This window comes from Laccaria bicolor, genomic scaffold (assembly GCF_000143565.1).
Source record: "Laccaria bicolor S238N-H82 LACBIscaffold_109 genomic scaffold, whole genome shotgun sequence".
Classification (NCBI taxonomy): domain Eukaryota; kingdom Fungi; phylum Basidiomycota; class Agaricomycetes; order Agaricales; family Hydnangiaceae; genus Laccaria; species Laccaria bicolor.
In genome coordinates, this window is record NW_001889980.1 from 1 (window position 1) to 9,775 (window position 9,775).

At 43.7% G+C, this 9,775-nt stretch overlaps 2 protein-coding genes across 2 annotated transcripts; both read left to right on the forward strand.

Moving 5' to 3' along the window:
• Window positions 1-57: 57 nt before the first annotated feature.
• On the forward strand, window positions 58-2,021 carry LACBIDRAFT_335661 (uncharacterized protein; the record flags this gene model as incomplete). The annotated part of the gene is made up of 11 exons (XM_001890531.1): window positions 58-111; window positions 171-278; window positions 374-497; window positions 583-606; window positions 1,073-1,149; window positions 1,179-1,271; window positions 1,320-1,410; window positions 1,480-1,591; window positions 1,640-1,662; window positions 1,800-1,911; window positions 1,960-2,021. Coding segments are annotated over 11 exons (879 nt in total), but the record flags the coding sequence as incomplete, so codon positions are not given.
• A 950-nt stretch (window positions 2,022-2,971) lies between these two features.
• Window positions 2,972-7,996, forward strand: LACBIDRAFT_335662 (uncharacterized protein; the record flags this gene model as incomplete). The annotated part of the gene is made up of 12 exons (XM_001890532.1): window positions 2,972-2,999; window positions 3,136-3,756; window positions 3,825-3,902; window positions 3,959-4,251; window positions 4,300-4,416; window positions 4,472-4,748; window positions 4,807-5,281; window positions 5,328-5,560; window positions 5,611-6,189; window positions 6,239-6,366; window positions 6,672-6,815; window positions 6,869-7,996. The coding sequence occupies 12 exons, from the start codon at window positions 2,972-2,974 to the stop codon at window positions 7,994-7,996; spliced, it is 4,101 nt and encodes a 1,366-aa protein (XP_001890567.1).
• Between the last annotated feature and the right edge of the window lie 1,779 nt (window positions 7,997-9,775).

Sequence of the window (9,775 nt, forward strand, 5' to 3'; positions counted from 1 at the left end):
GAGTAATTATCTGAGCATATATGCTACTTATCTTAAAGATTTGACTTTCCAATGTAGGTATTCAATCGACTACCGTTTACCCCGATGCTTTGCTACGCGTTCTCTTGCCAAGTAAGTGTTTTTCGTGGCATACATGCGCATATATGTGATGTATCTTCCAATTCTGACAGTGCTCGAATGCTTGGTGTCTTCCCCGATGCCCAGGCCGATGACGGCGCGGATTATTGGTCGATACCGTCAAAACGATGTCATATCGCTTGGGAGACTGGATTTGCACGGTATGTACACACTTTATGACTCTCTAGGTAGTAATTTGCTAACAATGCATTCGTTAGCACCGTATCGTCCCCTTGTACCCAATTCACGCATGCAGGGGATATGCCCTCCGAGTCGTTGCCACCCTCCGCGCCATAGCAGTCAAAGTCGCCTTGGTTACACGCAAGCTCCTCGCAGCCGCAGCCATCACCGCAACTCTTCGCACGCCACCACCACCGATGGTGAGCAACTTCACCTCTCGTCAACGCCCGTTGAGAAGGTATGCTGAGTGTCATTGTCATGATCATCCTGATTCGTCTCCTCAAGACGCATATACTGGCGGTTTCCATGGTAAGCGGCTACATCGCAGGAGTAGCCTTAATCAGCCAAGAGAGCGATGTGAGGAGCAAAGGGTTTCAACTGGTGATGACGACGGCTCACCTCGCATGCCTCTGTCGTCTAAGCAGAAGACGAGCGGCATGACATCGAAGAGAACGATAACTGCCAACATTTACTCAAGGTGTTTTCATTCGCTTTTCTTCGACTCTACACTGGCTCATTGATCAATCTTCCAGACTACTGTTTTTTATGTCACCCACTTGCTCACAGTCTTCCGCATGTATATATTGCTTTCTTTTTTTTTCTCCATCCTTCCAATCTTTTCTCTTGCTGCCTGCCATTCTTGTGTCGTTTTCAGACTTTGTATTAGATGCTACAAGAAATATATGTTGTATTTCGCCGTATTTCATATGAAGTGATCAGAATTTAAAATAAGAATTCAAGATCTAGCTAAGATTGTATGGAAATGGTTCACTAGGATGGCCTAGTATGGCCTCGCATGGTGTCAGGAGCCATGCAAGAAACCGGTGCCATGCAAGGCCTATCACCAGGGATGTAAGCCGAGGTTCCAACCTTGGCCATAGAAGGGGGGCTAACCTTTCATGGCCTATTGGCGCCTCTCATGGCCATTTATGGCCTTACGTGGAACCCGAACTTTTGCTGATGCATGGAGCTAGGTGAGTTTGCATTTTCGTTCTTTTGCCCTTATGCTCACAACTCCCCAGGACCTCAATCTGCTTCGTTTTCTGTGGTCAAGGGCTCGTTCAGATACCCCCACGCTCCGTGAAGACGCTCCCCAAAACCATTTACGAAATGGTCAAGGTCTCGTGGAGCTAGGTCAGTTTGCATTTTCGTTCTTTTGCCCTTATGCTCACAACTCCCCAGGACCTCAATCTGCTTCGTTTTCTGTGGTCAAGGGCTCGTTCAGATACCCCCACGCTCCGTGAAGACGCTCCCCAAAACCATTTACGAAATGGTCAAGGTCTCGTGGAGCTAGGTCAGTTTGCATTTTCGTTCTTTTGCCCTTATGCTCACAACTCCCCAGGACCTCAATCTGCTTCGTTTTCTGTGGTCGAGGGCTCGTTCGGATAGCCCCACACTCCGTAAAGACGCTCCTCAAAACCGCTTATAAAACAGTTAAGGTCTCGTGGAGCTAGGTGAGTTTGCATTTTCGTTCTTTTGCCCTTATGCTCACAACTGCCCAGGACCTCAATCTGCTCCGTTTTCTGTGGTCAAGGGCTCGTTCGGATACCCCCACGCTCCGTGAAGATGCTCCCCAAAACCGTTTACAAAACGGTCAAGGTCTCGTGGAGCTAGGTGAGTTTGCATTTTCGTTCTTTTGCCCTTATGCTCACAACTCCCCAGGACCTCAATCTGCTTCGTTTTCTGTGGTCAAGGGCTCGTTCGGATACCCCCACGCTCCGTGAAGACGCTCCCCAAAACCGTTTATAAAACAGTTAAGGTCTCGTGGAGCTAGGTCAGTTTGCATTTTCGTTCTTTTGCCCTTATGCTCACAACTCCCCAGGACCTCAATCTGCTTCGTTTTTTGTGGTCAAGGGCTCGTTCGGATACCCCCACGCTCCGTGAAGACGCTCCCCAAAACCGTTTATAAAACGGTTAAGGTCTCGTGGAGCTAGGTCAGTTTGCATTTTCGTTCTTTTGCCCTTATGCTCACAACTCCCCAGGACCTCAATCTGCTCCGTTTTCCGTGGTCAAGGGCTCGTTCGGATACCCCCACGCTCCGTAAAGACGCTCCCCAAAACCGCTTACAAAACAGTTAAGGTCTCGTGGAGCTAGGTTAGTTTCCATTTTCGCTCTTTTGCTCTTATGCTCATAACTCCCCAGGACCTCAATCTGTTCCATTCTCTGTGGTCAAGGGCTCGTTCGGATACCCCCACGCTCCGTGAAGACGCTCCCAAAAGCCGTTTACGAAACGGTGGAGGTCTCGTGGAGTTAGGTCAGTTTCCATTTTCGCTCTTTTGCCCTTGTGCTCACAACTCCTCAGCACCTGATTCTGCTTCATTTTCCATGGTTCTGGACTCGTTTGGATACCTCGACACCCCCTGAAGAGACTCCCCAAAACTGCCCATGAACTAGTTGAGCACTCTTGGATGTATGTTACGTTCTATTTTTGTCTTTTTGCGCTCATACCCACCAACTGCCCAGGACCTTCTCATGGCTCATTTTGCATAGCCTTGGGCTCATTAGGATACCCACACACTCTGTAAAAATATGCCACAAAAGTTGTCATGACCTTAATTGTTATATCGTTAATGTAAAGAAGTATAGTTACATAAATGTGAAAATGGAGGCAATATATTCATATATTAGAGTCCGACAGCCAAGTAGAGCAATACATTAGCTACCACCTACATCAATGACAACATGGATAGGACTAAAAGCAGGTGATAACTAAGAAATAGTAGAGCAGACTGGCAAAGTCGTCAATGTTGAGCAGGCAGCTGATCGTGGGAAGAAATCACTTTCGTGGGAGAAAGTCAAATTTCAGTGTTACCGCGCTGAAAAAAACCTTGAATCCAGGGGAAATAAACGAGTCTCTTCGTAAACTCAGAGGACTCGTAACACCATTACAGCCTGGTTTGGCTGTTGGGAGGCAATTAGCAATAGAAGGTGCCTCCAACACCCTTACTCCGGACATACAAGTTAGTGGGCCCATGCTAGAAGCCTCAGTCATCCCCAGCACTCAACGTTCAACATCAATTGAGGACAATGCAACTTGCGTCAATGAAGAGCATCTTGAAGCTCCAATGGACCATGATGGTGATTTCCCAATGCTCCCCACACCATTACCCACCTCCAAACGTCCTGAATCTCCCTCTATGCCTGCCCCCACAATGGACCAAGATGGTGGTTCCCCAATGCTTCCCACGCCATTACCCACCTCCAAACGTCCTGAATCATCCTCTACCTCTGACCATGATGGTGGTTCCCCAATGCCAGAAAGTCTAGAAACTTCATTGGCCTCAGTTCTCAACTCAGTTTTTCAATCCCGTCCCATTTTATCCCCTCACCTTGGGACTGTTAATCCCTCTCATATCTCCCTCCCGCTCAATGTGTTGGGAGAAAATCTTTCAGGCCAAGAAGATATTGAGATGGGCGCCCTTAGTGAATTATCATCATCATCTGAAGATGAAGATTCTGGTGGGTTGACATGTTACCTTTTTCTTGCATTTATGATCTGATAAAAATCAATGTTTACTGTATCCTAGAGCATTCGCCAGCTAGGCCTGCGAAAAAAATAAATCCTGAGGTGCAACTGTCTGACAATGACGATACCGACGATGAAGGTGAGGCAGGAGCTGTGTTTTTGCTTTTGCTTTCTGCTGAAGCTCATCATTGCCAGAATCTTTGTCATCATCGTCAGATGAGTCTACAGACAGTGGTGTCAAGAAGCCTATTGGGAATACCTCAGGCAACAGGGGTGGAAGAGGTGATCCTGGAAACTTGAAGAAACCCAGGGTTGGCTCATCAAAGGTAGACACTAAGGGACCCAAAGCGGAGGGTTCCCAAGCGACTGGTGGCGAGAATAATCCTAGGAAACGCTCTCGATTCAGTTCTATTGGGAATTCTCCAGATAAGCCGATCAATGTTGATGAGTTTCTCTCAATGTTTGAACCTGCAATACTGCATGATTATGTGTGTTTCATTTGATTTCAGTCTTGTCCATGCTAATCAGCTTTACAGGGCAAGGACGAAGAGATTTCTCTTAGTAAAGAAGAAGCTCCTCGCATTGTCTGTGACCGGTCATTCACAGTTTACGATATTGATGGCAATCCTCATGAATTCACGCCAGAATTCCATGTACGTGTCAAACTTGTTTATGAGTTTTAATAATCATTTATATTTCATCATTCAGCATGGTGTCTTCAATGACCGGTTCCAAGAGTTTATGGAACTTGTTTATGATGGTTACATTGAGGGTCGTCCTCCTCACATCGTGGATCCACAAAACTCTTGTCTGGCAAAATTGCATCATCAAGACTTTTTGACCATGTCTGCCTCAGACATCCAGAACAAAATGCGCCATAAACAGGTTGTCGTCACTGGGCTCCCCTTCGATGAAAAGATGCAGTTCGATGCCAAAGGCCTTCGCACCGTTGTTGGTTCCATGACTGCACAGATCTCCATTACTGGTTCATTTGAACTTATATATATATATATTTGGTCTAATAATCTAAATCGTTGTTGTAGACTTCTCAGTCATCAACCCAGGGACCGACTGCGTTCCCTCTGTTGTCAGTGGCCATGTTAACGACCTTCTTGAGAATGCCTCGAGCACCGGCAAGATTTTGAATGGACTTGACCTCCCCATGTGGTCTTCCTATCGTCCTTCGAACAATTATGAAACAGATGCTGTTGCATGGAATGTTACCCGTGGGACCCACAGAATTCCGCTTCATGGACCCTTCCCAACCCAGGACCGTGAATGGGGTATTGCCGGTCTTAAGCATGTTCTCACTTTTCTCCACATTGACTGCGATGGGTTTAACACAAGATATGGCACTAAAGTTGGACGAAAACTGTGGGCCTTCTTGAGACCGCAAGATTCGAAAAAACTCTCTTCAATTGACTTCTACATGGATGAAGATGGTTTTTCTCTCTCTGGGAAGCCCAAGGATATCAAGTATGACTTTGAGGCTGTTGTTCTTCGGCCTGGTGATGAACTGTGAGTGTTGTGTTGATAATCATGGCATTATCTCATGATATTGCAGTCATATGCTGCCCAATTCTGCACATTGGGTATATGGCATAGATGATGTGATTGCACAGGGCGGTCATTACTATTCCTCATATCTTATGCAGGAGACTCTGCAAGGCGTTGTACATGCCTTTGTTCTCAACAAGTTTTTAACAAACACAGAGCATATTCCCTCTCGTCACCTATTGCGGAGGATCCTGATCTTCTACCAAGTTGGCCTCATTGAGGGTGGCATCTCTGACGACGGTGAGATTCTCCCCTCATTGTTTATATCTTTGACTCATTTCCACTTGCAGATCCTGCATCAGTTCATCTACCTAACGTTGAGACAATGGAGGGCATGCTCCATATCATCTGTCTTGCAGTCCTGATTATTCTTGGCAATGTTCTGGATTTCAGGACTTACAGCACTCCAAATCAAGGGGAAGATGATGAAGCCTCTCCTACCCAAAGAACATTGATGGACACTGGTGACATCAATGCCATTCCCAACAATGAAAGAATCGCGTATTGTTATGCACGTGGCGTGGCTTTACACATCCTCAAGTGGCTCCGTTCCTGTGCCACTTTCACTGGCCCACCGGATGGTCTTGCCGACGATCTGATATCTCTTTTTTTTGTTCAGATTTTGGCTAGTCTATCAGACTACAAAAGCCTTGCTGAAGCAAAGAGTTATGGTGGAGTCCCCCATTGCACCTCCCATTTGCTCAGTAAACAGATTGCCAACATTCTTGAGGTGGATCCGATTCTGAAGGCTGCATGGGCATATAAAGAACGTGTTCCTTCGCGCTCTCTCGCCCTCGAGGAGAAGGAGAAGTACAACGTTGAATGGCGGTGTGATTGGGAACCCATGTCGTGGAGAGCCCCATCTGTTGGTGAGTAATGTATAGTTATTGTATTTTGCAAGTGCTTATCAATATTTAGATTTTGCTCTCACAGGGCAGACTCCTTTTGACATCAAGTTCTTTCAGGCCACTAAGCTGCGGATTAACTCTGAGAATGCCAACATGATTGTTGTTGATGTCGTCAAACCTCCTCGCAAGAAAGCAAAAGTTGAATGATGTTCTATTCACTGTCGTCTTTAGCTCTTTTTATATGTCATATGCACCTTGTACAATCAATATCACTCATTGCTCAATCCAGAAAGTATTCTTCTTTTCAAAATTTGTGAAGCTATATACTTTGCATCCAAGCTTGTCATTGTTTGGCAGCACAATTTATCACAAATATTTATTACATTCCATTTTACTCCTCATGCACATCAACGTCTTTATTCATCCAAACCTTCAATTTTTTGATGTCTATTATGCATCAAGCATGGAATATTGCAGAAGTGAGATCATTGATCTTCACACAGATTGATTCGCTTTGCGATCTGGTGCAATTAGCTGCTACTTGCAAAGCTTTTACAAAACCTGCCACTCTAGAATTATTGGAAAAGCAAACAAGCATTGTTCGTCTGAAAACATTGATCCCTCTAGATGCTCCAGCCCTTGCATCTGTTTGTGTTCTCCTTTTATTTTTGTTACTTGGATTACTCATTTACACTACTAGAATTGGGCTGCCTTCAATAAAGTTGCTGGCTCTATGACTGCTATTAGTCATGATCAATCTAAAGGCATCATTCAAGACACAGCTGATGTCCAAAACTTTGCATCATCTGTTTGTTGGGCTGTGGAACATAATCTGCTTCCCAGAGACATGTTTAAGCATCTGACTGCTCTATCATTGTCCATAATACCCAACTGGCCTCTCTCAGACTTCTTACCATTCCTGTTGGCTTCACATAATCTTTACCATCTGGTATTATCTCATCTTGGGTTCTCTGAGGCAGATCCTAAGTTTCAGGATGCTATGGCTAGTCTTCTGGACAATTGTCCCCTCCTGAACTCCCTTACTCTTGATCTTGACAGTTCATCTTCAAATCAGCCACCTTTATTCACCAAAGACACTATCCATACTAGGCTTAGGAGCCTCAATATCTTGTGTGATGGTCAACCTATCCACTTATATTTTCCAGCATTTCCATGTCTTCAGGAGCTTACTGTCCGAGCTCCAGAAAATGTTGACATTTATAAACTGCAGCCTGATTACCATCTGGATTTGCCAGCACTCCTGCACTTCAAGGTGGAGACTGCAGCCAAATACATTTCTCTCAAGTCCTTTGACTACATTTCATCGACATATTCCCTTGTTTCTTTCTCTGTGCAGTATACAGATGCACCACCATTTCCTCAAACAATTGAAAGAACATTGATGAAGATAAAGCAGATATGCTCTTCTGCTTCATTTCACGACCTCATCATATGTTATTGGGCAGACCCTCTTGGTACACCTATGGATGAGTACTTCCTTGAAAATGAGGGTGACTATGCCCCATTTTCAGCCCTGAAACTCAGAAAGCATCTTGTGTCATTTCCACTCCGCTGTCTGATCATAGATGTGGAACTTCCCTTCACAATGCTACATGATCATTTCCTCTTAACTATTGGCCAGACCTGGCCATCTCTTGAAACTTTGCATCTGATCCCCGGAAATGGAATTCCTGTTCCTGTATCAGCCTCAACCCGAGGAGTAATGCGACTTCTGGAACTCTGCCCACAATTGGAGTCATTAAAGATTCCATTTTTTCATCCTGCTGATATTCAGCTGCAATCTCCTCCAACATCAACTTACCCCTGATTAACAACATTGGGTATCGTCAAACTCAATGATCATAGTAGCAGTCGAACTTCCTTTGCAAACTATGTGTGCAGTACAATGCCCTCTATTACACAGATTTCTATCCAAACAGATAGTGTAATACTTTCACATCATGAAATTAATGTGGAGGACTTGGCAAGGTGAATTTCAATATTCAATTTATACTTTTGACTCTAATGTTCTCAAGAAGCGACTACACAGAAACAGACGATGATGGGTCTAGAGCATCTGAAAGTGGCTCAGATAATGAGCAAGAGTTATGAATAATAAATTTGTGTACTTCCTCACAGATCTTTCTCTAGACAAGTTGAGCTAAGTGTGATGCACTGAGTGCTATTGCTGAATCACATGTCCGTGTAAATTTAAGTCATGTGATTGTTCAACTCTCAAATATTTGAACAATGACTGCCAATATTCTTTGTCCTCCATCGACTATGCATCCATATCGGTGGACTCTGTTGCTACTTACCATCATCCCTCTGCTCCTTACAATCTATCCCATTGATACAAACATAGAATCCAAAGCAATTTGCCAAGGATTGATAGCGGTTGGAAACAACCCAAGCCGTCATGCACCCATAATAGAGATTGGAAACAATCCGAGCCTGCTGGCACATGTTGACTATGTCAACGACATTGAGATACACTTAACTATGCAGAGAGATTGGGAAATATATGTTCAGGCTATGACAAACTCTGTCATTGCTGATGAATTTCGAGAACTAAAAGTAAAAGTAACTTGCATTATTCATTCACTATTTGGTTTCACGTTAGAATACCTGTGCAGTCAAATACCAGCCTTGGTATACTATAGTGCAATTGTATATTCCTTGTCTGTTAACTATGCCATTAAGCTCTGCATTTTGCTTGCACTTCGGTTTTCAAGACACTGTACTTTCCGTCATGTATATGCAAATAAACTTCGCTTGTTTCAAGAGCATCTCTCATTTTCACTACCTGCACTATTTGTTCAACATCGATTTGTTGTGCATTTGTCCTCTTTTATTCTTATTTCAAAAATAATTCAATATACAATGGCCTATACATTTATCTCTTTCTCATCCATCTCCAACTGGTATGGCTATGAACTATTGTTGACAAATAGAGTTTCAGCTATCCAAGTCTCCACCATAAATGAACCTTACCTTCATTCTATTAAACATTGGTATGGGTATGGGTGCCCTTGTCAAGCAACAATGGCAGTTGTGCCTTCCATTCAATATGGGGGTGGAAAGATTAGCACAAACTTGAGTGACATAAAAAATTACATCACTCCATACAGTCTAGAGCTACAGAATGCGACCTCGGTTAATTATAAATACATTGGCCAGTTTGTGCTTCAAGCTGCTCAGGCTGAGTTACGTAAAAACCCTGAACTGCTTATATGTTATATGCCATTGGAATTATTAAAGGGAAAAATATCATTGGTTCAAGCGAAATCCATTGCAAAGATGCACAATGTTACAATATCAAGCAAATCTCCAGTTACAGAGGTCTTGGAGGTTTTATCAGCACATATGTGTTCCTCACGATGTTCTCAATTTTATACATTGTTTGCTCCAGAAAAACCAGCTTTGACATCTTCTGAACGTCAAGCTAAGTGGTACAAGGGTCTCAGTAAAGCAGACAAGAAAAAAATCATTAAAAAAAAGTATATTAAGTTTTTAAAAGGTCCAACATATAANATTAAGAGAAGTAAAGAGAATAAGTCTACTTATCAGACATCAAAAATCACTAATTTCCCACCTAAACCACCCT